The sequence below is a fragment of the Cygnus olor genome, chromosome 8, assembly GCF_009769625.2.
Source record: "Cygnus olor isolate bCygOlo1 chromosome 8, bCygOlo1.pri.v2, whole genome shotgun sequence".
Classification (NCBI taxonomy): domain Eukaryota; kingdom Metazoa; phylum Chordata; class Aves; order Anseriformes; family Anatidae; genus Cygnus; species Cygnus olor.
Genome location: NC_049176.1, coordinates 23,717,216 through 23,744,082, shown reverse-complemented (window position 1 = coordinate 23,744,082; position 26,867 = coordinate 23,717,216). Strand labels below are relative to the sequence as shown.

The window sequence follows — 26,867 nt, the reverse complement described above, 5'->3', positions numbered from 1 at the left end:
TTTCCAGCCACTTGTGGGCCAGGGTCTTCCTGAGCTGGGTGTGTCTCTCTCTTCAGTAGCCCTCAAGTGGGCATGTTTGTGGAGGAGAAACCCAAACCTCCTCGGGGCCCTGTGTAGACCAGCCCCTGCAGCAGGGAGACTGTGGCTGAGCCGGGTGCCACACGAACCGTGACCTCTCCTTGGTGCCACCTGCATTCGGGGTGTGACAGCAGTTCCTCTTTGGAGCAGTGGAGCCGGTTTTGTAGCCAGAGGCTCTTCGTTATCAGTATCTCGAAACCAGGGCTTGCCCCCACCCCTGTCACCCCAGGGAGATGTGCCCCACATCACCGGGAAAGCCGGAGGCCGTCCCGCTCCCCAGGGACGCACCCTGCCACCTCAAAGGCGGCTGTCGAGGAAGTGCAGACTGAACAATGTTCGTACCCTTGTTTAAAATGCTGAGCCCAGTGCTTTTTCATCTGTGTCTGTTTCTTCCTGTGCTTGGCAAACGAAGATTAGAGTCCCGGAGAACAGAGAGGCTGCGGTCCCTTCGCAGGAATTCCCCTCGCGCTATCTCTGAGTGTCTGAAGGACTCCGCCGGGGCAGCTTGCTCTTCCTGGCGCTGCACAGCCCACGCAAACTTCTCTGGAGAAGTCCTCTGCCTCTGGAAAGAAACAGAGCAACCCCTTAGCCCTTTTGTGATCACTGGGGCGCGTTGTGCCTTGAACCATGTGAATCCCCGCGGTGGTGTTGGGCCTCTTTCCGTGACCGCCTGCGAGGTCTGGCAGAGCCATCCAGAGCTCCGGGCCCGCTTCCTTCCCCGCTTCCTTCCCCTCCCCGATAACCTCAGCCATGCACCTGCCTTCAGGAGCTGGACCAGAACACCCTCTTCCTTCCTCCGGGGCGGACAAATGCCCTCCTCGCAGCGACACGGCCCCGTCCTGCCCCAAGCCCGCAGCTGGGACCGCGCGTGGCTCCGCTGCCTCCTTGCTCTGGGGGGCTTCCGAAACCAGCGGCCTCGCACGGGCTGGCTGCTTTCACCATGGGTTCCCTCCGGGGTCTTTGCTATCCATCCAAGCCCCTCAGCTTTAGATTTGAGCACACTTGCTAGCATTTTATTTGGAAGGTTCCTCCTGGCTGGGCACATGCTGCCGGGAGCTGTGTCTGCCCCAGCCTCCCAGTCACAAGGTCCCAGGATGTTTTGGGGTTTCCTGCATCATTTGGGGACAAGCATGGACTCAGTGCCTGCCGGTTCGCTGGGGAGGAGGAGAGCTGCGTGGCAGAAACCCTGCCAGGACTCCTGCTGCAGCGGGGGACAGAGAGCATGTGGTGCCGGGGATGTGTCCCCAAGTGCTGGCGGCTCTGCCAGGCAGGAGGGTTTGTCCCTGCCAGCTCACCCCACCCCACTGGGGGAAAATGCACCCCATGGCGCTCAGCAAAAGGAAAAAAAAAAAGAGATTTTGCCATTGCCTGAATCCACTGAAGCAAGAGGCAGGGCTGGTTCACCAGCTACCAGGAGGAGCCTGCCCAGCAGATTTTGATGGTGTCACTTTAACCCCAAACCACTGGCCCTGACCACAAGAGCACTGGCCCTGCCTCCATAAAGCATCGCACGGGTACTGGAGAGGGCACAAATGCAGAGCAGAGCTTTTGGGGTTGTGGCTGGTGTATTGGATGAGCTGACAATCGCAAGCAAGCCGGACAGATGGATCTGACAGCTCTCTTGTTTTGGGTTTAATCATTGGGGGTTATATTTTCCCCTTTGCAAGGCTGTGGTGCCCCATGGTTCCCTCCAACCCCGGCTCTAAGTGTGCAGGTTGTCTCACCTCCTGATTTTACCTTTTCTGCACAAACATGCTGCAGCTGCAACACCTCAGCAGCCTCGCTTTGCAATGGGTGCCAGCTCCGTGGACCCAGCTGGGGCCAGATCCCAAGCACAGGTGAGTCCTGAATATCCTCGGTGTGTCCCCACCCCGTCACCTGGCCACAATGTGCCCTTCAGCCACGTCCCTGCTGGCTGATCAGGGACATGTGCCACCACCCGGTAGGTGACTTTATTTTTAAGGACTGTCTCTGAACCTCGTGGCTGCAGGGCAAACCCTGGCATCACCCACGTCTGTGAAGCCACGGCGAAGGAGGCTGGATCCCACGGAGATGCATCCTGCCACGTGCATGCTCTGCATGGGATCAGAAGGTAAATCCCCAGGAGCAGCAGGCAAAGCCCCCATCCTAAACCCTCCCCCTTCATGAAAACATCCACAGCGCCAGGATCCTCCCATCTTATGCCAGCAGCACCGGCAGGAGCATCCCAGAGCGGGGAGAAACCCTATTAGTGCCATTCCCCCCCCCCCCAAAAAAAAAAAAAGTAAAGAAAAAAAAAAGAACAGCAAACAAACAAACAAAAAACCCAATTGCTGTAGTACATTGAAAATGTAATTGAAAATACAATTTGAGAGCACCTGCCAAACCTGCATCTCAGCGGGGACCCAGCGCTGCTCCCCGGGGAGGACGGGGGGAGCCGGGACAGGGAGCTGGGACACCAGCACCGCTCAGCTGCCTCCTGCTCCGCTCAAACACCCGCCGGCTTCACGCAGGACATGTGCTGGGTGTTTTATATCCCCGTCCAGGCAGCCGGAGCTGAAGCCAGCCGTGCTCCTCCCGCAGCCCTGGCCGTGCCAAGCCGTCCCACGCTGCTCCCGCAGTGCCCACCGCGCTGGCTCGAGCGGCACGGAAACATCTCAACGCGCTTCCTAACTTGCCCCATCTCTTAAACCAACAAAAGTAAGTCTTGTCTGAAGCCAAAGGCTTTTTTTTGCCTTTTGTCTCTGCTTCTTCTTTCCTTTCTCTTTCTTTTTATTTTTTAATTTTTTTCTTGGGAGGCGCCCAGCTCGTCCCGGCGCTTTCCCCTTTGGCGGATTTTGGGGGTGCAAAGCAGGGAGGGATGCGCCCGCGTGTGTGTGCACACGTGCGTGGACGTGTGTGCACGCGTGTGTGCTGCTCGGCGTGCTGGGGGGGGCCGCGGGGCCCGGGGACAGCTGCGGCTCGGCAGGGTCAGGATGTGACATCAGCGGCGGCACAAAAACCCTCGGCCCCGCTTTCTGACACGAAAGCTCGGCCAACGTCGGCGTGCGGCCGCTCCTCCCGCCGTGGGGCATCCCGGCGGGTGCTGGGCTTTTGTTTTGATACAGTTTATTTATTTATTTTTTTTTTTTTTTAATTTTTTTTCCCTAGTAAGAGCAGCAAGCGCAGCGGGATCGTGTGCTGGCGGCTGGGCGTGCCGGGGATGAGGTGAGTGCTGGGCTGGGGAAAGGAGCAGCACTAACGTCCCGCTGCTGTGTCCCCCACATCCCCGAGGATGCTCCTGGGGTGCTTCCAAGGCAGGTTGGGCAAACGCTGGGGAGAAACGAGACACCCCCCCCCCCCCCCCCCCCCTGCCTGGGACACGGGAGCCTGCGGAGACTCTTCCCCACGCTGCCGGTGTCTCAGCTGGGCTGTGAGTGTGTGAATACCGAGGGATCCTGTGCCTGGGGTGCGGGAGGGTGCTGGGCTGGGGAGCCGTGCAGGAGCCTGGAGGTGTGCGGGGCACGGGGGGAACCCACGGTGTGGGTGGTCACCCTGCAGCCCGGTGGGGACCGTCCTGGAGGTGGCTTTGTCCGTGTCCGAGGGAGGGCAGGGGCAGCTGGGGCAGAGCGAGCGGTGAGGATGCGCTTCCAGCTGCTGGCTTGTGTCCCATGGGAGTTCCTGGCGTTTGGGATTGTGGCTCTGATGGTGGGGGGATTGCCCCTGGGTGCTGCAGGGAGCCTATCTGCAGGGCTCCGAGCAAGTCACTGGTGCCCACAGCAAGACCCAGCCCCAGGAGTGAGGTACCCCCAAACAGCATCACCCCAAAACAAGCTGGATGTGCCACCTGCAGCACAGAGAGATGGGGCTTTGGTTTTCTGGGGTTGGGGACACAGAGGGAACAGTGAGGCTGGTCTGGGGGCGAGCAGAGGTGTAAGTGGTTCTGTTCCTGGAAACCACATTGGTTTTCACGAGGTGGGGATTTCCGAGTGTCAGCAGAGCTGAGGGAAGTACCAGCACAGAGAGCAGAGCCCTGCTGCCTTTGGGAGGTGGTCCCTTCAAAAATGGGTGCTGGGGACTGCCCCAAATGATGCTCGTGCCTCTCACTGGGCTCAGCAGCACCAGGAGCTGTGCCTGGTGTTTGGGGCTGGTGGGACACTGCCTCCAGCCCCCGGCTCTCCACAGCCCTGCTGTCTGGCGTGCTGGCCCTCGATCCCCTTCCCGGCATCTTGTCTTGGCTCGTTTCCTGGAATTTTCCAGCGTTTGGGTTATATTTGGGATCGGCAGCCAATAACCCCGTTTCTCACGGACGGCCCAGCTGGGGCTTGGCTCCAGCAGGAAGCCCAGGGAGAGGGAGCGGGGCCAGAGGCCTGAGGCCGTGCCCCCAGCACCTTCCTCCAGCACTCCCCCTCCTTTAAAACCAGACGTGGCCATGGGGAAAGCTGCGGAACCTCCTTGGGGAGCACCGCCTGCCCTTGGCCCCTAGCTGCATGGGGTCTGAGCTGCCTGCAGGGAGAGGGATGCTCGGGGGAGGCAGCTTGGCCTTTGGGGCCTTTCTGGTGCACCTCCAAGTTCACCACAGAGAAACCCCAGCTGCAGGTGCTCCAGGACAGGTTGAGCTTTGCAACAGGGCTTCTCCGGTGCTCACAGAGAGCTGTGGGGTCAGGATCCAGACAGTAACCCAGCCATGAGCAGCGATAAGCCAGCGGAGCCCTTTTGCCAGCAGGCAGCTGCTCAGACCGGCCGTCTGGAGGCCATCTGGGGGCTCAGGCTGGTGTCTGGGCCAAGGCCAGCCCCGGCACGCGGGGAAGTGGCAGGAGGGGAATTTTTGTGCTGTTGGGAAGGGGAGAAGGGAATCCCCGTCAGCAGGGGAGGAGAAGCCAGCACCGGAGCGGCCTAACGCCAAAATCCACCAGGGGAAGCAGAGGGGGGACGTGGAGCCGGCAGGTTTTATGGGAGCCCTGCTACGTGGGGCTCGGTCGGCTCAGGGCCTCTTGGAGGCTGCTGCCGAGCGGCCCTGCGGTTTCGGATGCCTGTGTGCGTGTGTAAGCGTCTCGGGCCGCATCCAGGGCTGGCGCAGGCACCAGGCCCGCTGCCAGCTGGAGGTGCCGCTGTCGGCGCCTTCCTCCTCCTTGTTATTACCAACCCAGGTCAGAAATAAGCATTACTGCGTCCCAGGGGCACTCGCAAAGAGCTTTCCCCCTCCCCGAAGCCAAGCCTTTGACTTTACAGCCCTAAATATAACGGGAGGGAAGGGAAATGAGTTTTGAAAGTGGGGAAATTGAGGCAGGGAGCACGGCACCGTCCCCACCAGAGCCCAGTCCTCGTCTGTCAGCCCAGAGAGCGGCGCTGCCCCGACTGCTCCCCCCTGGGGGTTTTGGGATTTGAGCTGGTTTGGGGTCAGAGATGCCGGCCTGCACTGGTGGCCTTGCTCGGAGCACGGGATTGTTTGCGGTGGGCAGAGGAAGCTCCCCTCCCTTCTGTTTTGCTTTTTTTTTCCCCCTTTTGTTTTGCCAGTTTCTAAACAGACCGTTCAGTGTTGTTCTTAATTTAAAACAAAGCCTTTGTCTGGCAGTGCTCTTCTGTGGTTTTCAAGTGATTTAAAGAAAAAAAAAAAAAAGAAAAAAAGTATCCTCCCCAAATCCGAAACTAAGGGCTGATCCTGACCCTGAACTTGCTTCCCCCCATCCAGTTCATTTCCTTTCTCCTCTGGCCCTGCCAGCCCTCTAGGAAACCAGGTTTTTGCACGTCCCAGCCTGCTGCAGCCCCGCGGCCCTGCCGCACCCCTGCAGCTTAACCCTGCACCGACTTGGCTCTCGCTAAACCCCACAGGTTTCTCTCCTGCTGCTGGTAAAATCGGGGCACGACTGAAACCAGCAGCCTTTGGAGCAGCGGAAGGGTTTCGCTGGGTGTAAAACCAGCCCCTGCAAAAAACGAGGCCATTTCGGGCAGGCAGATGGGGCGAGCACCGAGGATGCTGCAGCGCCACGGCGGGCACGCAGCGGCGGGGACATGGGGGACATGGGTCCACCACCGAAACCCCGAGCATCTTGCTCTGGAGGATTTGCAGATGCTTCAGGACGGGACATGCGGCCGCGGGTGCCGGCACCGCCCTGCTGTGGGAATCGCAGGGCGGCCAAGCGGGGACGCAGCCATGCCCGGGGTGCCCGGGGGGAAGCTTTGATTTTGCGCGTGGGAACTGTGGGCTGCCCGGCACCACGCCAGGCCCCCTGGGCACCGGCGGCAGCGGGATGCGCACCGTCATGTTGCGGGGAGCCGCTGCCTCAGCCTGCTGGGGCATGGCTTTAGGATCTCCCCAAGCGGACATCCCGTTCGCGCTGCCTCGCGCTCCGCTGCTCCAGGTTGAAGGCAGGGACTGGGAAAACCTGGCCCTGCAAGCACCGCTGACAACATGAGTCCACGGCCACTTCCAACAAACTGCTTGTTTCCCCACTGTCCCCTCTGAAGGGCCGTACTGGGTGTTTAAAGCCCCGGCCCTGGCCTCCCCTCAGCTCCCTCCCTGTGCCTCTCATGTCTTTTCCTGCCCGCCGAGCAGTGGAAGCCTTGGAGCGAGGTTGGGAAAGAAGCCGGCTCTTGGCCCGGCGCCTCTCCCTGCTCCTTTCAGTCGTAAATCCCAGGATGTGCTGTTGGCTTTGTGTTAAATCGGATTTCTGGAGAACACTTTTCTCCCTGATTCCGGTAAGGATTCACGAGGCCTTTTAATGACTCGGTAATTCAGTAGCGATGCTGGCAAGGATCCTGAGCGAACCCCCCCGCGTTACCCAGCTGTGCCCAGCTGCCTGCGAGGTCGGGAAGGGGGCTGCTCCCAGCGCTTGGGCAGCGGCGCGTAGTGCTCCCTCATTGCTGCCCATCTCCAACAGATGCACAGCAGGAAAACCCCCAGCAGGTGCTGAGCAGGGTTCTTGCCCTGTTTTTTTTTTTTTTTTTTTTTTTTTAAATTGGGCATGGGGCCTGTGTGAGGGAAAATCACCTGCAGACACCCTGGTATTATTAAGCCGTTGCATGATGGCGTGGGGCAAAAATCATCTAAAAACACAAGTTTCAGGACTGGGTACAGCAGGGTATGGCGGGGCTTGGTGCCAGCGTGCCGCAAGCTCTGTGAAGGTGGCAGAGCATTGCTGCATGTGTGGGAAAGGCTGCAGCTCGTCCCCACCAGCCTCCGCAGCACCGGTGGCACCCACAGCAGGGCTTTCCCCTTGCAGCCGTGTGCCTGCGGCGTAGAAACCCCCGCAGGGCAGATCCTGCACGCAGGGATGTCCCCAGGGTGGGCTCTGTGTGGAGCACAGGGCGTCCCTCGCAAGACAGATGGCTGATCTCTGCTGGGTTAAATAGGATTTGCCTGTGGCTTGGGACTGAGTTTACAAAACATTGAGTTTATACAGCAAGCTTTTGGCTAAAAGATGTCTTTTTAATGCTGAATGTGCATCCAAGCCTTGCTTGGACACCATTCCCTCCTGCTCGTGACTTTGGGTAAGTCACTTCCCCTTTCCGTGAACATATTTATATTTTTAACTCTTTCTCCACCTCCTCCTCTCTGGGGGAGGCCATCTGGGGATTTTTTCCTCCCCAAGCCCCAGCAAACCATTTAGCATGCTGGAGCCTCCTGTTAACAACCCTGGAGAGGAGCGCAGGGAACTCCAGGCAGACCCACGAGTGCTTTTCAGCCCGTCCAGGACACTCCGGAGCAGACAGGATTTCCAGCAGAGCTTCAGGAAGGAAAAAAGGGAAACGCTGCAGACCTCCTCCGTGCTGGCAACCCCAGGCCGGCAGGAAGGGATGAGCTCAGAGTGGTGACTTCCAGACCTCGTCCCCTGTCCCCGGGGTGCTGCGAGGCTGGAGAAGCGTGGGGAGCTGTGGGAGCACCAGCTCCCGCGCGCATTGTGCGCCGGGACGGCCGCATCCTGGCACCGGCGCGCTCGGCTGCCGTTTGTTTCCCTTCTTCGGATGCGGGTTTTGTTCTTCCGAACAAACACACGGGGCTGAACAACAACAAAAATCCCCCCTCTTCCCGTTGAGCCGGGTGCTGGGGCTGTGTGAACCAGCAGCCAGCTGCAGTCGCAGCGTTGTCCACAGGGAGCTATTTTTGTGAGCTGAGAAACCCCTGGGAAAGAGGCACGTCTCCTTTGCCAGGAGGGGATAAAAGATGCCAGGTTGGGGCTGCTGGGGCCGGTGAACACCGCTGATATCACATTTTTTGTTTGATTGCAATATTTACAGATAAAGGCCCGGAGATAAGAGGCTGGCTGGCTCCTCACTGCTGCTGTTGTGGGGCCAGCAGCACCGCGGTGCTAGCTCGTCCCTGCGAGGTGCACACACACACGGCTCTGTGCATAACCAAAATCTGTGTCCTTCTCCTCCCAGAAACCTCCATCCCTGAAGATCCGTGGCTTTGACTCCGCTGCCCTCACCCTGGCCGGCCCAGCCCATGATGGCACTGTGTCTCAAGCAGGTCTTCAACAAAGACAAAACGTTTCGCCCCCGCAAGAAGTTTGAGCCCGGCACCCAGCGCTTCGAGCTCTACAAGAAAGCCCAGGCCTCCCTCAAGTCCGGGCTGGACCTGAAGACGGTGGTGCAGCTGCCTCCCGGCGAGAGCATCAACGACTGGATCGCTGTGCACGTGGTGGACTTCTTCAACCGCATCAACCTCATCTACGGCACCATGTCGGAGTACTGCACGGAGAGGAGCTGCCCCATCATGTCGGGCGGGCTCAAGTACGAGTACAGGTGGCAGGACGATAGCAAATACAAGAAGCCGACCAAGCTGTCGGCCCCGCAGTACATGTGTATGCTGATGGACTGGATCGAGATGCTCATCAACAACGAGGACATCTTCCCCACCAGGATAGGTGAGTGTGCCGTGGTTCTTCACAGAAGGGCTCTGCCTGTAACCAGTGCGGGTTCCCAAACCATCACCGCAAACCTCCAGGTGTTGCTGAACTTTGAGAGAGCTTGGGGTTCCTCGCTCTGTTCACAGGGGTTGTGGAAAAAATATTCTCTTCTTCTGTGCTTTTATGTTTTTTCCATCTATTCTGCAGTTCTGAGAAATGAGGGCTGGTAGGTTGTCTGCTCCCTCACCCGTCCTCAAGGAGCTGAGCAGCGAGGCTGCTTGGAGCTGGTCAGCCCCTCCCTGCACCACCTTGTCCGTTTTGTCTTGATGGACCAGCTCCAGTTCTTTCTGGTTTTCTAAGTAGGTTCACGCTCCCAAGGTCTGGCCTTTGTCCTGCCTTGCTGCGTCACTTCTCAGCTCCTTTCCACCTCTGCTAATTCATCCCAGCCCTGACGATACATCTCATCTTGCTGCGTAGCTAAGGGATCTGGCCTTTCCAGCTGCTAAACCCCTGCATACGATGCATCCCTGCAAAAACTTTGGCCTTAAGAGCTTGCAGCAGCTGCCAAAGGCAAAAGCAGCATGCGAAATAACCCCTCTGCTGCTGACCTGCTGTGTTTGGCAGCTGATACTGGCCCTGCTGCCGAGCTGCTTTCTCGTTGTTTGGGGAGATGTGCAGGGGCTGGAGCTGGTGTGCTGGCCGCTGGGTGCTGGTGAAGGACAGCTACCTCTCCCCTTCGTTAAGGGGCTGCTCTGGTTGTTTCCTGCCATTTTCAAGGAGCAGAAAGGGCCTATAAATAAACTCTTGCCCTGTCAGTGTTCAAGAGGCACTTGGATAATGTCTTTAATAATATGCTTCAGCTTTTGGTTAGCCCTGAAGTGGTCAGGCAGTTGGACGCGATGATCTTTGTAGGTCCCTTCCCACTGAACTTTTCTGTTCTGCTTTGTCCCACGGGATCTATTATTTCACTGGGTCATTTGCACTGGATCTGGCTGCCAGAGTCTCAGTTGCTGCCCAGGAGAGGTTGCTTTCCAGAAAAAATGGAAAGGAAGCTTTAGGGATCTTAGGGGGAAATGCAGGGCTTTGCAAGTCTGTTTCCCCAAACAGCATAGCCAACGGAGCTGGATGAAACCACTGCAGTTGGGCTTAGGATTTTTATTAATATGCTGAAAAAGCCCTGGAAACATTGAAGAAAATGGTCCGTGTGGGATTTCTGGCTGCCAGTAATTCTCACAGCCCCGTTTGGCTGTACTGGAGCATCTAGGCACGTGCTGCTGCTTTTTTGGGGAAAGCCTCTGCCCCTCTGGGCTATGAGGCTTGGAGGGGTGACAGCTCTGTGCAAGCAGGAGAGAGGCAGCATGCGGAGGCTTGGCCTGCCAAAATCTTAATTTCAGCCTTGTGGGATGGGGCGCCCGGTCTGACCCAGCTGCACGGGCTCTGCCTGCAGTTAGGGTGCTACAACTGTCCTTTGGAGGTCTCCTTCTCCCTCTCCTTCACCTGAAGCCCAGATGAGCACAGCGTGCTGGGGTGGTGCTGGCGCCCCGTGCCAGAGGACAGGCACCTGACCTCGGCTGAACTCCCGCTTTATGGTGGCATGCAGCGGGGAGGGACACGGGGCTTGGGGACAGTACCCCAAGTACACGGCAGCTTTCCATCCGGGTCCATCCATGCCATCTGTAAGGCAGCTGTCCCAGGACAAGGATTTCCCAGCTATGGCCACCTGACTGCAGACAAAGCAGACTTTTTTTTTTTTTTTTTTCAGAAACAGCAAGTGTTACCCAAACTTGCTAACGATGCCTGTGGCTAACCTCAGCACCCCTGCCCAACAAAAGCTACAAAACCCAAAGCGGCGCGTGGTTCAGCGGGGCTGGATCATGGCTGTACTGGCAGCTAGGGGAGAGGCTCTTCGCGGGTCAGAGTGGGGGACTCCTTCGTCCTGGGCTTGGAAATTGGAGGAGACGGTGAGGGTGGAGGAGATGCTGCATCTTCCCCAACCACAGGGAAATCTACCCGCAGGGCTCAGTCCCACTGAAAGGCTTTGCTGTATAAATCCTCCCTCTGGAAGGAAACCTGTCTGTCCGCCGGTCACGATGAGACAGTTTCCTGGCTGGGGTGAGCCTGGCTGCTATAACTCACCTACAGCTCTCCCAGACGACCCGTATCAGTTAACACACGCTTAGTGCTCTGTTTCCGTTCTCCCAACCAACGTAGCTGACCTGGAAAAAAAAAAAAAAAGAAAAAACATTTAAATGCCGAATAAGCATTGTTCCCATGCAGGGATTAGAATAAGTGATTCTACAGGCTTATTTTTACCAGCTGGTAAAATTATGTCGGTAGATTTCTTCATGAGCGAATTACCACCGGGAAAATATCGGCTCCTCCTGGTCATCGTTCTGCCCCGCGGTGCCTGCTGAGAGCTGGGGAAATCGCATTTTGTGTTTCACCAAGAGCCTGCCCAGGGTGAAAACCCAAACTCGGAGGGTTTGCAGGGCCACCTGTCCCATGCCCACACTGCCCCGTGTGCTGAAACGTCTCTGTTCTTAAAGCAGTGTGGACGTGGGGTTTGGACCAAAAGCAGCGGCAGCAGCGCCCGCGCCCTCTGCCAGGTCTGCCCGCGGCTGCCAGGAGCATCGCTCGCAGGAGGCCCTGGAGCTGTTCTTGGAAAGCTCTTCCAAGCTCAACCCTGCCATTCAAGCTTATTCCCAAAACAATGACAAAAAGCAGAGAAAACTTGATGCATAATTATCCCGTCCTTTCTCCCCGTAACAACAGGAGAAAAATGTTCAGAATTCAGCTAATTGTTGCAGTTTTCTCAGCTAGCTATTTTTTACATAATTTGCCTTTTATTTTCTGCCTTCTTTCTTCCAAAATTAATGCCACAGCAGCTTGCAGCTGCCATCGTGCTGTTAGTTTCAAAGGAGCTTTAAAGACTTATTTTTAGGAAAAGATGAATCACCGAACCATCCAGCGGCCAAAATGGATTTTAGCAATAATATTAACAACGATAATTCATCACGTAGTTCATTGAATTACTGCTTTTGGAGAGGAAAAAGTACGACTGCCAAGAAGCAAAATAGTTTCACATTACTGATTCATCATGAAAAAATGAAATTGGCTGGTGCACAAGGGCTGGGGACGGGAGAGATGGCAGGAAGGATCCAAGACCCATCCGCCTCCCCTTCCTGTAAGCGCAGGCGCTTTGTTACCTCTCGGTTTCATTTCCTTTTCCTCGTGGTCCCACATGGCTTCCTTACGTTTTGAAGCAATCAGCGCAGAGGGTGGAAAACAGACTCCTCGGAGCATTGAATCACATCGTGGGGTTTCAAGGAAAACATCCAAGAATAACTGAAGACGCTGACTCGTGGCAGGGCGGTGAGTCACACCGCTCGCCAGCGCCCCGGCTGCGCCGCAGCGATGAAATCGTACCTGCTGCTGGATTTACAGCCCTTGTCCTGCCTTCCAGCGCTTGTGATGCTTTCCATTTCCCCGCTCAGCTCCTGCTAGGACCGTTTCTGCTTGGGAGAGGCGATGATACTGGCCGCTGGCTGGCGGGTCAGTGTCTGGGTGGTGGCTGGGACCGCAGCCGGAGGAGAAGAGCTGGTGTCGCGTGTAAATGCTTTTCCTGACATCCTGACATGCTGGTGCGTGCGAGCAAGAGGGGGGATGTGGGGAGAAGGAGCCAGAACCAGATACTCAAAATTCCTGGACCCAAAGGACCACAGCAGGCGGTGGTGTCACGACGTGGTGGGGTGAGAGGTGACCTGCTGAAGTCCACAGGTGACAGCCAGCCACCACGGCAGCCTGGCCGTGCCCGGAGAGGACAGCCTCACACTGACACCTTGTGATGGACACAAGGAAGAGCAGCCCAGCTTCACGTCCCAGGAGCTGATGGTGCTGCTGGGCTCAGGGGAAACCACAGAGGCGGGGTAGCCCAGAAGGGTGCCTAGAGCTCTTGGCAGCCCGATGCTATCTCTCCAGGCATCATTCGGAGCATGATAGCTCAACAGCTCCCAGAGTTGCTGTCAGCCACAAGATTTATGCGGAACCTCTGTTCCCTGATGCAAGAGATGCTTTTGAAGAACCCAGGTCGTAGCTGGATGCGTCTGCCCCTCCAGCTCTCTTCAGCATGTGCACGAAGACGTTGCTGGCAGCTGGTTTGTAGGACAAGACGGTTCCTGGCTAACCTCAGGACAAAGGCAGAGGAAAGCCACTCACCACCACGCACCAGCTCTGGAGGTGGATCCTCCAACAGCAGTATCAGGACCACAGACACTGTTCAGAACAGCCTGTATTTCCCAGCTGGGTTCTGGGAATCTGCATTCATCGGAAATTACTCGCTCTGATGGATTTTTCTTTATTAAAAGAAATATTTCTTGACTGGTTCCTCAAAGGTGCTCCGTAGGGGCCACCCTAATGGCTTGTCTCTGGCCCCAGCTGGGTGATTAGGGCTTTTATTTGCTTAGCAAATTCTCATTCAGTGCAAAAAGCCCCAGTGAAGCCTTTGCTAAAGCACGGCACCCTTCCTGACAGCAGGGAAGCCCAGAGGCCTGCTCCCTGGTCCCTGCCTCAGCAGACAGCAGGCAGGGAGAGGTCCACAGTCACGGGGTGAGGGCAGAAGCAGATCCCCATGCTGGTGGCATGGGGAAGGCCCGCGGGTACCTTGCCAGATGGAAGCATCTCTCCCAGAAAGCCCTACAGGACCTATTAGCATCCTAATGGGTGATGCCAAAGACCCTGCTGGGTTTGCGCTGCCGCAGGATGCTGACGTTTACGCAGGGCAGTGGCCGTGAGCCAGTCTCAGAGCACCTCTCCACGTCCAGGTGAGGCTGTGCCGAGACGTGTGTCCCCCTCAGGAGGCAGCCGAGCCACCCACCCATGGCCTGAGCTCCCAACTTCTGCCCCCTGCGTGAAGCAAAGCGGGGCTGGGCTGAGGGTGATGCTGGTCCTGACCAAAGTCCCTTTCTGCCCCGAGTGCTGGGACCCTGGCCATCGATAAACCAGGCTCCAGGCACGAACAGATCCTTTACATTTGCCACCCCTGGAGGAGAGGGGCACGGCACTGCTGCTGGCAAACAAAACTGCCAGGAGCCAGTAGGAAAAACAAGTTAATTGCCTGGCGGGGCTGATGAGGAAGACTCAAATTACCATTTTTATTCTTTTTTAGCCGAGAGATTTGCTGATGCTATCCACAACGTCATGCCTGAGCTGGCCACTGTTTTCCAGAGATTATTTGGAAAGATTTTTAAGAGGTTAAGTGCTGTATTAGTAAGAAGCTAAGGGAGGAGGTAGGTACAGCTGTGGGAAGGGAGGATTTTATTTTGCTTGTTGCAGATTTGCATTGAATTGCTCAGGGGAGTGGAAGAACCGTCAAGAAAACAAATCATAATCGTTTCATTTTCCACCTTCCAAAAAAATATTTGCAGGGGTTTCAAAAGCCAGGTTTCCTTTAGAGATTTGCTTGCTGACACGGACCCTGTTATACCTCTGAGATTTTTCACTGTGAAATTAGTGTGTTTAGGCAAGGGTGGAAACGTAGAGTAAGAAATTGTGTCCTTGTGCAGGACAAGGCTAAAAGCATAGAGTAAAGTGTGGTGGGTCCAGTTCCTGGACGACTCAGTAGGGAGCATCATACAGGCGCAATGACATGACTACGTAGGGATTGCCAAGACGGGCATTTCTGTTCCTGATTTAATGACACAATTGTTTGAAACAAGGCTCAGGAGGAAAGCTGGAACCCCACCTGTTTCTGTTGATGCATCAGAAGTGATGTTTGAGGGCGTGTGGAGGAAGAAAGATAGCACAACCCATGGTTTTGGTTCTGAGGAGCAGGGAAGGTTTCTGTCCTGCTGAGAGGAGGTTTTGTTCTGTTCGTAGACCCGGGTAAAGACATTTGTGCTGTGCTGGGTTTGCTCAGGTTCGTATGGAAAGGGCGGGACAGAGCTATCCAGACAGGGAAAGATGTGGCCTCTGACATTGGATGAGACATTTTCTCTCCTAGGGAAACTCCCCAGATTGCCAGAATATGCCTGCAGAAAATTGCTAGTTGGGCAATGAGGAAATTGGGCAAGGGAGAAAGCTGGATGGCACACTGCCCTGCTGGAGCTGTCACCTTGACATTGGCCAAGGGAGTCTTTCACCCGTGGCTGCCTGTTAAGCATGGCAGCAACACTTACACTCTAGCTGTTGTTGTTTTGTTTTGTTTTTCTGTTTTTTTTTTTTTTTTTCCAGAAATGGTCAAATGGCTTCCAACTTGCTTCTGCTTTGCAGGTGTCCCCTTCCCCAGGCAGTTCCAGCAGGTTTGCACTAAGATCCTCACCCGCCTCTTCCGTGTCTTTGTCCATGTCTACATCCATCACTTTGACAGCATCATCAACATGGGTGCCGAGGCTCACGTCAACACCTGCTACAAGCACTTTTACTACTTCATCAGGGAGTTCAGCCTGGTCGACCATCGGGAGCTGGAGCCTTTGGTAAGGATGCCCCAGGGACAGGGAAGCAGAGGGGGTGAGGGCGGCGTGGGTTGGATGCAGCCCTGGTAAATTCGGGGGGGCTGGGCTCTGCCCCCTGCAGCCACACTCTCTGGGCTCTTTCAGCCACCCTACCCCGGAAGCACACCTACGGTTTTTGTCTCTGCACCATCACAACAGGGTGTCCCTCTATAGTCTTGGTAGCTCTAACGAAATTTGCACACCAAAGTGTTGCCAGGCACTTGTGTGCACGTGGTTTTCTAGGGTCAGATCTGAGCCCAGATCTCCTCTCCACAGTCTTGAGTGTTCCTGTTGGGGTGTAAGGTCCTTGCCTGAGCTCCGAGTGCGAATTACAACGAGGCTGGAGGAAGGTGAGCCCCGGCAGGGCACGCAGCTCCAGACAGCAGCTATCCAGGCCAAACGAGAGAGGCCTTGCTGGAGCTCCAGGATCTGCTGCAGCCTCCCCTGGGAAGCACTTAGCCAGGCAGAGACCTTGGAAAAAGCAGAGCTGGGGCACCAGAGGAAGAGCTAGACAGGCCCGGCACATAAACCAGAAAATGTGCATAGTTTTGTAACAGAAGCAAGTGTGTCACAGGCAAAGTCAAGTGTGGGCTGACCTAGAGAGGATGTGTCGCGATGGGGAGAAGAATTAATAGGGAGCCCAGTAGTCAGCACACAGTGATAAAGGACAGGCTGCAGAAAAGGCTGAATCCAGCACTGGAGAGCCAGGGAAGACCAAGTGGATCCAATTCCAGAGAGACCAAAGGGCTAAGAAAAGTCACAACATGAACTGCTTGTTCAGGAGCACCAGGGGTGCCCCTGCCTTCCAAGCACTTTAACTCCTTTTCTGCTTTCTTTTGTCTCAGTCAATTCACCTCTTCTGCTCTAATTTCGATTTGGGAGAGGGGATCATGATCCAACCAGGGGAGACCTGAATGACAACAGCATCCACATTAATTACTTGGTGTTGTTTGATTTTGATCTATATTATCAAATGGCCCTCGGCTCCAGAAAATGGCAGCTCAGTGTCACTGTGTCCCGTGTCCTTCTTCCTCCCCAGCACTCCTCATGACAAACTTCGTTAGCATTGATACACAGCCCGTAATGGTGTCATCTCCTTTGAGTGATGCTGCCTAATGTAAATAATTAGCATTAATAGCCAAAGCAAGAGGCTGACATTGCTAAATAGCCTTTCAATGCCAGTGACTCACATGCAGCATGGGATGATTTATGGGTCTGGATGAATCGAAGATGAATAGATTTTCCAGCGTGATGCAACCAGGGTTAAACTACAAGGAAATGAGGCGCATTTCTCTCTGGTCTGTCTTGTTTCTTGGTGTGCCCATTGCCTGGTAAGTGTTGCTGGTATCCAAGCCCTGCGGGAAGCTCAGGCATCCAGGAGACCTCCTTCCCCCAGGCGATGCCTGGCTGTAGGCGTGAGCGAGTGACCTGCAGCCAGAGGATGGCTGTGCCCTGGACACAGTGCTGTGTTGGGGACAGAGGGACAAGTTCCTGCAGCTTATGGGCAACTTTCGAGGACTGAAAGCAGTCCTTCTGATCACCCTGTTACCCCAGGGAAGCTGAAACTGGGCATTGGTCCCAAACTCTCAGTGGGTTAGGGCACTTCTCTCTGCTGCACGCAGGGAAAAAGTGCACTTACTGCTGCACTTGGATGGCCAGAAAACACCAGGAAACCAAAGGGGACAAAACCAGGCTTCTGTAACAATTCCTTCCCCCCAAGGCACAATATCAGGCAGTCTCTTCACTGGGTTGTGTGAAGGAGTTCCCGGACACCCGACCAGGCCACCCAGTTCTTTGGGTGTGCAGGGGCTGCTGCTTGCACTGGTCTGGTTGCAGCGCAGCAGCACGGTGAGGATGCACAGATCCCAACACCAACCTCTGCAGTACTTCCCACTTGGCCCCAGCCCACTTTCCCATAGCAAATCTCTCTCTCCAGTGGCTTGCTTTGCTCCTTCTCCTTCTCACCGGGCTGCACCACAGCTGTCGCCCTGCCCCTGGGTGTTTTTCAGTCTTGAAGGACTCCTCAGCTGGTTTGACACACAGGCGAGGACAGACAGCGCGTTGCATCTGCCTTCAGCTTAGGCGAAGAGGGCAGGGTCTTGTTTTTGCAAGATCTCAAGGGCTGCAGAAAGGTGGTCATCTCTCAGTCAGGATAAGATGAACTGTCCTCGAGAGGCTGAGTCTCTCCTGACTGCCTCATGAGCCCGGACAACTGACCTCACCTTGCACTTTGATGGCCAGTTAGCCCACACGGATCCCATGGGAGAGGAGAGTCCTGTTCCCTGCACGTGGCTGTGGAGGGCCACCAAGCACGTAGGCACTTGGAGGGAGCAGGACAGCAGGTCTGAGTGCTGTACTATGGCTGCAGCTTCCCAGATGTGGGTTTTCTTTTGGGGAGCCCCAGTTTGGAGATTTAGGATGACGAGGAAAGAAAAATCAGCATCTCATCAGCCAGAGAATGTCCAGTTAGGCTCATGTAGCTTGAAAAAAGAATACAGAGATTATGGGATGAAGGAGTTTTTGGTTTCAAAGACTGCCTCTGCCTGAATTTCCCTTTGCTGTCTCAATCAAACTTTTGTCAAGCTTCTTTAGGAAGTGATTTCATAGCAGCGAATTGTGTGAGCCAAAAACGAGATAGATCTTTTGCAAAGGCAGAACGACAGGCAGTGATTCACTCTTAGCAAAGGCCAAATGGAGAAATGGGGGGGCTGAGGGAAGCTGTGCACTTGAGGAAAGAGGCGGCAGGTCACGGCACTGGGCAGCAGCACTGGCAGAGCCCCAGCTGGTCACGTACCAAGGCAGGGCGCTGGGGATTTCCAGGGGGTGATGACTGCAGAGAAACGCTCTCTTTGCCACTCTCACTCAGTGGATTTTAAAAACAAAGCTCACAGCACTGAAGAGCAGAGATTGCATCTTCTGCCCCCTCGGTTAGATCACTAAAGGGCCTTTTACAGGGTTACCCAAGAGTCATCCCACTTTCCTAGTTCTGTTTTTTTTTTTTCACAGTTGCATCCTTCCTTCTCTGCAGACCAGTCAGGTCTATTTTGGGAGTACATTTTAAAATGCGAAAACATTTATCTGGGGTGTGTGGGGGATCTGTGTGCATGTGCAGATTCACAGACTGTGAATGTGGTGAGCCAGAGAGAATCACAGACTTCCCTGCTATTAATTGTACTCCTTAAGGCAAGGACAACTACGGCCTTCCACCAGCTGAAAGGTGGGAACCTTCCCAATGCAGCTAGCACTATATGATGCCATCCTGGCTAAAATCCCCAATCTGTTAGCCTAAACAGAGCTTGCTCTTGTCATCTTGTCCCTCCCTGTGTCCAGCGCTGATGGCTCAGGCCTAGGATTTGAAGATGAAGCATTTGGCAAGTGACAAGAGTGGTGACAATGAGAGGAGGGGACTCTGGCTACGGATGCTTGGGCCTGAGTGGCTGATGGAGGAGCTGATGAAACTGGGGAGCCCTGCTTCTGTGTCTTAGGGGTACCACAAAGCAGTAGGCCCCTGAGAGGGACATCAAGCAAACAGCACTGAAGACAGGAGACAGGAGTTGCCAGGAGGTTTTCCATGGCCCTCTGCTATTAGAGTTCATTTGCATGACAGTGTGGGATCCCTTGCCAAAGCCACAGGTCCTTTGGTGAGCTGTTGTCACCTCCTGGAGCCAGAGCCACCACTCTCCTGAGGCTCTGGGAGCAGCACCGCCTGCTCTGCCTGCTCCCAGCCGAGTCAGCAGCAGGATACCTGCCAAACTGCCTTGTATTGTCACTATGGTGTAAGCTGTCTTTGCACTTACTGGTTCTCTCTTTTCTCCCCCCTTCCCTTCAACGCAGAAAGAAATGACAGAACGAATTTGCCACTGAGGCGATCTCGGCAGACGAACCCAGCCAGCTCACTCGGCACCCGACGGGACAAGTGTGCTGGGGGACCCCTTCCCAAGGACTTGCTCTGGGAGTCTCAGCTGAACTATGAACACTGCAGAAGAGCCTCTTCAGGCCAGAGCTGAATCCCAAGCTTGCTAAACATCTCTGAACATATATATTTTTTAAATTGTAACAGATTCCAGTCTGTCTTATGGCTACTGTCTTAGAAAGCCACTGACTTCTGGAGAATGAGGCAAGTTGGGTTGACTGATACACACTCTGGTCTCTAAGAACCAATCCCATGTGTGATAACATTTCTTCAGCTAACTTTCCTCCGGTTTTGTCCTCAGCTACATTATCTTCAAATGTTTTGTTAGTGATACCTGCCCTGCAAGCAGGTATGACCTTGGCTGAATCATGCCTGTTGCCTTGCCCAGATGCAGTGGGTTTGTCGTAACATCTGAGATCAGCTCTGCAAAGTTGGTGAGGTCTGATCCCAGCTGACTTCATGAGGTTAGCTGCCAATGTCCTGTTTTTAATCATGAGCTGTGAATGTCTCTCCTTCTGACCTAATCCATGCTTTACCAAAGGGACCTTCTTCTCTTTTTTTTTTCCTTTTTTTTTTTTTTTTTTCCCAGGAACTTTTCATGCTTGGCAGCGGGGATTTCATAACTAATAGCAAGGTGGCCCCATGACAAAAGGAAGTGAATTGGCGACTTTCCATTGTGATCAGCACAGTCCACACAAGTATTTTCTATACTTAGAAACTGTGATACAAAGTGAGGGAAATAAATGTGCCAGAAAACAAACAGTATTTGCTGACATGTTGTCTTGTCTCAAAGCAGCAGGTGCTGGCTACAGAAATTGTCTTTCCATTGTCCAGCCCTATAGCACAGAAAAACAGGTGGGGAGGGACTTTAAGAGACATCTAATCTACCCTGATCTTCCAAAAATGCAAGATCAGTTCCCCTTAAGCCTTTCTGAATAGAGTTTCTCTAGCCTGAAAAAGAAAGCATACCATTGCTACCTGGTCTGTGCCCCTATTCCCCTGAAAGGCATCAAACCTCAAAACTTCTTCCCTGCTTGCAGTGCCTGTTAACTAGCGTTGCATTCCCTGTGACATTTTCTTTTGACAAGAGTTGAAGTTTTTTTTTTTAATTATTTTTTATTTTATTTTATTTTTTTTTTTACAATTTTGAGGGAGTTAAATTGTCTGAGCCACGGCGTTTTTATCTTTGTCTTTCCTGGCCTTTTTCTGGGAAAGTTTTGTACACCAGACCCAGCTGATATTTATAACCAGGGCTTTGCCCATTTTGGGGGGAGGAAGGGGATGTGGCTAGAAAATGTAAATATTTAAGCCAACACTAAAGTGCACAAGTGCATTTTTAGTGCTCAGAGCACTTATTTTGTTGTGAAAATCTATTTTTTTTAATCTTGTGTACCAGATGTATATTTTTACATGGAAATAAAATGGAGCAAAATGGACACAAAACGACCTGATAAATCATTCCAATATTTTCACTGTAAAATAATAATTGAAAGTCCAAACATTTTTGTTCTGTTACTAATTAAAGAAACATGAACAAGCCTTGTGTGCTTCACTCTTCCCTAATTCCTCTGCAGTAAGACATCATGAAAAAGCACCCAGGATAACTTGAAGAGTGGATTTACCCCAAGAGTTGCAGCACTGATGAAGCTCAAAGCCACATCGAGACCTCAGCAACTGGCAGCTTTGCAAATAGTTGTGCATGATGGAGAAAACTCTGTAATTGGCTGCTGAATACTGGTTTGGGGCTCAGCCACCAGCAGCAGAGCCTTAGTGCGTGATGTAAATGCCATGAGGGGTCTGCTGAAAAAGGATTGATGAAAGTTCTTAAGTATTTGAACATCTCTATAGTGGCTCTGGCTACTGTTTTCCACTGGTCATGTAGAAAATTTCAGCTCTTGGTGTTTTCCCACATCCTGCATCTCAGGAAGTGGCTTGGTATAGGCTAGTGTTCCTGGTCTGCATCCTCCCCTTGCAGTTTTTTCATCAGCATACCACCTGAAGGTATTTTTCCAGTGATGCACAGCAGTGAGTTTGGCTCACTGCTTTTTCCACAGGTATGTGGTTCCTGGGCCACAAGAAAGGAAGAAATGGCCACCACACCAGCGAGGCTGGGACATGGGGTGGTGGTAGGGGGTTGCTGGACACAATGCCATCTCCTGTGTTAATGCAAGGGGCTGGAAGGTCCTAGAGTGGATGGTCATAACAACCATGACGTGATCTGGTCTGAGATACTCTGAGTGAAAGCGTGTAATCTGTAAGAGAAGACTTGGGAAGAGAGTAAAAGGAGCCAAGGAGAAGCTGTTATTTCAAAGCGTTAAAAATCTGTCCACACTGGGAGGTAACCATGAAGCCACTGGGGATTAGAAAGGGGTAAGGAGGGTTAATGACACGAGAGCCATTCTTGGATGGCTTTCTTGGAGGTGGGAGAGATGCTGATTCCAGCAGAGTTTCACAACTAGAGGCAAGAGTCTCTCTCTTGAATGCGTGCAGTTTTTCCCTTCTGGCAGCTGATGGCTTTGTTAGCACAGCTTGGTCAGCTGGATTCCCTCATGCGGGTCAGGGAAGGACAAATGACTCACAAGTGTCGAGAAAACCTTGAAGCCAGAGTGTGGCATTCAGCTCCCCGCTGAAAAGAGACCCTGAGTCAGAGCTGAAATGCCAGCGGTGCGTGGGGGACTACTGCACGTCTGCGCTGATGTAGAACATCATAGCAACAGCAAATGAGGTCTCCTACATGACAGAGTCTCTTCCTGTAGAGGTGGCTGAGGGAAAAAAATAAAAATAAATAAAAATAAAAGAGAAGGAAGCATGGTCTGGAGGGCAGAGGATCCCTGATTCCTCAACATACATGATTATTCAGCCTGTGTTAGAAGGAGAAGCTTCACTGCCATATGGGAAACCCTCCGAAAGCTATTTTATTACTACCTTTAACGAAGCTGTACCCCCTGGGAATAGCCATACTGTAACAGACCCATCTTTTGTCATTTAATATTTTATATCCACCGGGCCAGTTGCCAACTGCTTTGGGCTATGCCCTAATGACAGAGTGAGGGAAGCGTTTTGCCGTCGTTCACGTGGCTGTCAGGTGAGTGTATGTAAGAGCTGGCAGTCTCAGGACAACTCCCTGTAGGCACCCTGGGCTGGAGGCCAGGACCAGCACTGCACTCGTGGTCTTCCTCCCTTGGCTCTTACTCATCTTGCAGCTTTCCAGCAGTGCCAGGATTCTCCATGCTTACATGCACTGGAGGGAATAAGAGCTGAGATGTACACAAGCCTCCGTGTCTCCAGCAGCTGTTCAGGGGCCTAGCATTCGGGATGGCACATGGCTTGTGCTTCCCCTTGCTCTCCCAGGCTGGACAGCCTAGGAAATGGACTGGAAGGATTTGTAAAGGGGGTTATTACAAAGATTTCTTGCTAGGTCTGGCAGCAAGGCGAGGAGCTGTAGAGGATGAAAAGCACAGCGTGCAGCATGAAGCCAAGAGTACTGCCAGCCCGGTGCTACTGCAGGGGAGGTGAAAACACGAGTTTCCAGGGTATTTCTAGTCACCGTGTCTTTATTTTTTTTATTTGTTTTATTAACAAACAGGTAACTTCATCCTTCATCTCCGAAAGGTCTGCAAGGGAGGAGGGAGGTGACAGACCAAAAACATGAGTGGCCATGTAAACCCTTCCCAAGTGTCTAATACAGCTTGTGTTGCAAGTTTGCAGACACTGTAATTTGCTTGATATCTTCCTTCCCTTTTCGTCTGGCAGCCGTATTTCCCTTCGGCCATCAGACGGTGTGTCTCAAAAGCCACTGTGCAGTGCACAGCTGTATGGCCTGGGGTAGATGGGGAGTTGGGGGGTATGCAGTAACAATCTAATGATTGGCTTGTAGAGTGGAGACAAGCATTTTTCTCCTTGTTTCCAGCAAGTTTGATTTGTTGGTGTCCAGCAGACCATACATTTTCCAGATCCCATGTTACTTTGGCTTCCTATTAAATAGAGTCAGTTCAGGACCTCTGTCCCATCGGGCAGTGGCCTGGCACCTTGTGAAGGTGTGAGTAGTCCTCATGGGTCTGGTTATAGGAAAAGCAAGTTTCACCCTGGCAATCACAAACATCCATACCAACAATTTTAATTCACACCACCTACACCGTGCTACACATGAATCATAAGGTTTCCTGAAAGAAACAGCACTTTTTTTTTTTTTTCCCTGTAAAGAAGGGCTGTCCACAACAAAAGAGTGACACAGCAGTTTGATCCTGGCAAATGTGATTGCATAAGCCATTCTCTGGGTTTAATCGCTTAAATGAGAAGTATAATTTTCAGAGAAACGGAGCCTGTACAGCTTCCTTGAACAGCAGAGGGAATGGTACATGCTCCATGTCCTGAAAACCAGACTAGACTAGATTGAAGGTGCTTAAATATAGATTTAGTTGCTTGGCTGTGGGCAGATAAGAGAGGGATAATTCTAGTCAAGGCTTAAAATCATTTTTGCAGTAAAACATAGGCCATACTACTCTGATCCAATTGTAACATGGCTAAATCAAAACTAGCTTTGGTAATTATTTCTTATTTGCCTAACAGCCAGCATAGATGTCTCCTTATCTTCTCTGCTGTGTGCTGCATGGGTAAAAAGCAGACATGTAATTGAAAAGGTATTAAAAATAAAAGGAAAAGTCATGTGGAAGAGCTACTTATTTTACTGTGGTTAATACATGAATTACACTGCTTGAGAAGGTGCTTTCTTCTTCACTTTTCACAGGACTTTGCCCTGAAATATAAGCATAACCATTTCTTAGAAATGCCGTGCCTATTCTATTAAAAAACAAGAAAATGAGAACCCGAAGCCTTTTTTCCAGCTTTATACCAGGCCAGATTGAAACTTAAGACTTGTCCGCTAGTTAAATGTGCTGTGCAGCTGGGTTACCTTGCAAGTAACAAAGGGGACGGAAAAAAACAAGGATTCAACATATACATCTTGCTTTGAGAATGGATGCCTACTTTTACAGACATAAAAAGCTGTGTTTTGTTAAGAGCCTTTTAACCCAGCGGAGCAAGATGTGACAAGAAACAGCAGATGGGAATTACAATCCAGATGAATTATATTTGAAAATAACCTACACGTGTTTGACATCTCCTCTGAGCATAGACAGTCCTTGATGCTGAGAGTGTGAATGTGCTTGCAGGGACTTGAGCTACTCTTCCAGACTACTCTTCAATTCTGTTTAAGGAATACATGGGAAGATGTTCAGGCATAACTCCTGACTCCCTCAAGGATAAAAGGTTCCAAAGTGTTGTGGAAATAGATCATCAGCTAGTGGGGAGAGAAGACCAGTAATGCCCTCCCGTAATGGAGATGGTTGAGGAGCATTCTCAGCCAAGATGGGCCTCCAGAGATCCAGGTGGGGCATTGCTGCCAGGAGTGGCTTAGCTGTGGATAAATCTTCACCTGGGTTTGCCTCTTAGATATCAGAGCACTGCATAAGCACACACACGGCTGCATCCTTAGGAAACGAAGCTTCAATACTACTGCTGTTTGCAGGACAATGTGTTCTTTCATGCCGGTGTGGTGGAGAGAACAAAACGCCTTCATCCTGTGAGAGGATACCACAAAGATGCCATTGAGCTTCATTACTCTCCATCCTGTCCTGGGACCTTCAGGTTTCAGCTGTCTGAGGCACTGCTCTTTTGCTTCTCGGCTGTTTCTTTTGAACCCGTGTGAGAAGCCTTCTAAAAGCGTGGTGTATTCTCCTGGCCACCTTGACAGAGAAGGCAGCACGAGCATGTAGCGTGTCTTAACTTGCCTTACACTTGCTGAGCTTGTGACTTTGAGAGTTGTGGGTACTAAGCTGCATGAACAGCTTGAAACCATACAGTGCTGGGATGCTCATGGATTAAAGCTGTGATTCACTGATAGAGCTGAATTTGGTGTTTCTCTTGAGCCATTTTAACAACAGCCAACACTAGCAGGACTCAATAGCTTTGTGTGAAAAAAGTTATTGGTCCTGTATTTGGCAGCAGAGATGACAGTCTTGGGTCAGTATAACCAAAAGAGGTTGCTCTCCTCACATGGCATCTTGGAGATGGTTTCCCACCCTCTGGGGGTCGGAAAGGCTATATCTTCTTGCCATGCATTTTCCTACAAGCTCTTGCCATGTGGCAGATACCATCCCTTTTGAAATGTGGTATCAGATTGTATGTGAGTTCCTAGTTCTCTGCAAATGCAAAATAAAATGGGATAGGTCTCCCAGTGAAGCTAGTATCTCTACATGCCTTTGAAATTCTATGGAGAAGATAGGATATTGCAAATGAGGGAGTAATATCGCACAGGAGTTCATGTTGGACCTGATTTTATTTTTTATTTAGTACAGACTCTAAATTTCCAAGTTTACATCTTTTTATTTAGTTTATTACAATGAGTGGAGGATTGAAATGTCACCCAAATGGGGAATGACCTTTCAAAATGTCAGTCTGCGTTGACATGGAAAAAACCTCTTCTTTGCCAGGGATACTTCTCAGCCTTACAGTGGGAAATAGCACTAATAAAAAGGCTCAGGAAGATAGAGGTAACACCTGAGAAGCAGATCTGTGCTTCTCTCCGTAAAACTGAAAGAAGGGCCAAAGCAAGATTGCTGTTATTAGAGAGCCTTTTTTCTCTTGCTGCTCTTGCGCAGAGCTACTGCCTTGTGTTTCTGCTGAGAAGAACACCTGATTGTTTTTCCAATCAAACATATTTAATGGCGATATAAATAGCAAATCTAAAAAGGAATAAAGCTGGCAAAATTAAAAACCTCACTCCATAGTACTTATTTAAAAAAAGAAGAAAAAACATCTGAGTAGCACTTTTCTCTTGCACTGCTGCCCCTTTTCTGTTGTTGTACAGGCCATAAATGAGATTGATCTTTCACTGGCATAAAAAAAAAAGGGGGGGGGGGGCAGCAGTTCTGGGGAAGTAAGGAAGTGGCTGGAGGAAATAAGGCTTCTGGCTAAACTATTCAAGAGAATGTGAAAAAATGAAAAAATTCATCCTAACATAGAAAGACTGTTGTTTATCCCCAAAGGGGTATGAGCAAATGAAGCTAGAATACAGATAAGATTTTGAGGAGTGGTTTGTGTTTGGTATCTGCAGGGGCAGTTCAAGTGTACAGCAATGATTTTGCAAAGTCCTTTTGAAATTCTAGCCTACCATAGGGCTTTCATTCTGTGCTTCCCAGAGTTATTAGGTTTATCCCTAGCTCCTGGTTGTTATAACTGTACTTTTTCCTTATGTTCGTCTTAGTCTGATCTGCTTCAAGGTGTATCTGGCTTGCTGGGTGTCAGGAGGCAAAACCCCAACCCCTCTGCTTTAGCCATGCTGTTCCAAAGGCAAACAAAGAAGAACCTTTCCGCTTGTTGCCTGAGAGACTGCTGAGATATGCAGGCCCATAACTTGAACCTGAGGCTAAACTGAAAACCTGTGAAAAATCAATGGCTTATGTAAGATGCTTGTGGGGAGCACAGGACAAAGAAAGTAGGTAAGGAAATGAACTTAGACAACAGAGTTTCAACTCTGTGGGAACGCTGAAACAAAACAAAAAATCCCAAATAAAGAAGTTT

At 52.1% G+C, this 26,867-nt stretch overlaps 1 protein-coding gene and 1 long non-coding RNA gene across 13 annotated transcripts; one reads left to right on the top strand and one right to left on the bottom strand.

Moving 5' to 3' along the window:
* Nucleotides 1-1,199: 1,199 nt before the first annotated feature.
* MOB3C (MOB kinase activator 3C) lies at nt 1,200-23,981 on the top strand. 12 transcript variants are annotated; one of them, XR_005822278.1, is made up of 6 exons: nt 2,838-3,264; nt 8,419-8,903; nt 15,153-15,355; nt 19,208-19,490; nt 19,588-19,750; nt 20,861-23,981. XR_005822278.1 is itself a non-coding variant. In XM_040566238.1 (5 exons), the coding sequence occupies exons 3-5, from the start codon at nt 8,483-8,485 to the stop codon at nt 19,235-19,237; spliced, it is 693 nt and encodes a 230-aa protein (XP_040422172.1). In that variant the 5' UTR covers nt 1,200-2,757; nt 3,208-3,264; nt 8,419-8,482; the 3' UTR covers nt 19,238-20,825. The 12 variants fall into 12 exon arrangements, 8 of the variants coding, with proteins under 8 accessions (XP_040422172.1, XP_040422176.1, XP_040422179.1 ...); XM_040566238.1 differs by lacking the exon at nt 20,861-23,981 and adding an exon at nt 1,200-2,757 and having other exon boundaries at nt 3,208-3,264; nt 15,114-15,355; nt 19,208-20,825; XM_040566242.1 differs by lacking the exon at nt 20,861-23,981 and adding an exon at nt 1,252-2,757 and having other exon boundaries at nt 3,208-3,264; nt 19,208-20,825.
* On the bottom strand, nt 10,611-15,354 carry LOC121074317. The gene is made up of 2 exons (XR_005822279.1): nt 12,092-15,354; nt 10,611-11,101 (listed from the first exon to the last, which is right to left on the bottom strand). It is a non-coding gene; the product is annotated as an uncharacterized LOC121074317 (long non-coding RNA).
* Nucleotides 23,982-26,867: the final 2,886 nt, after the last annotated feature.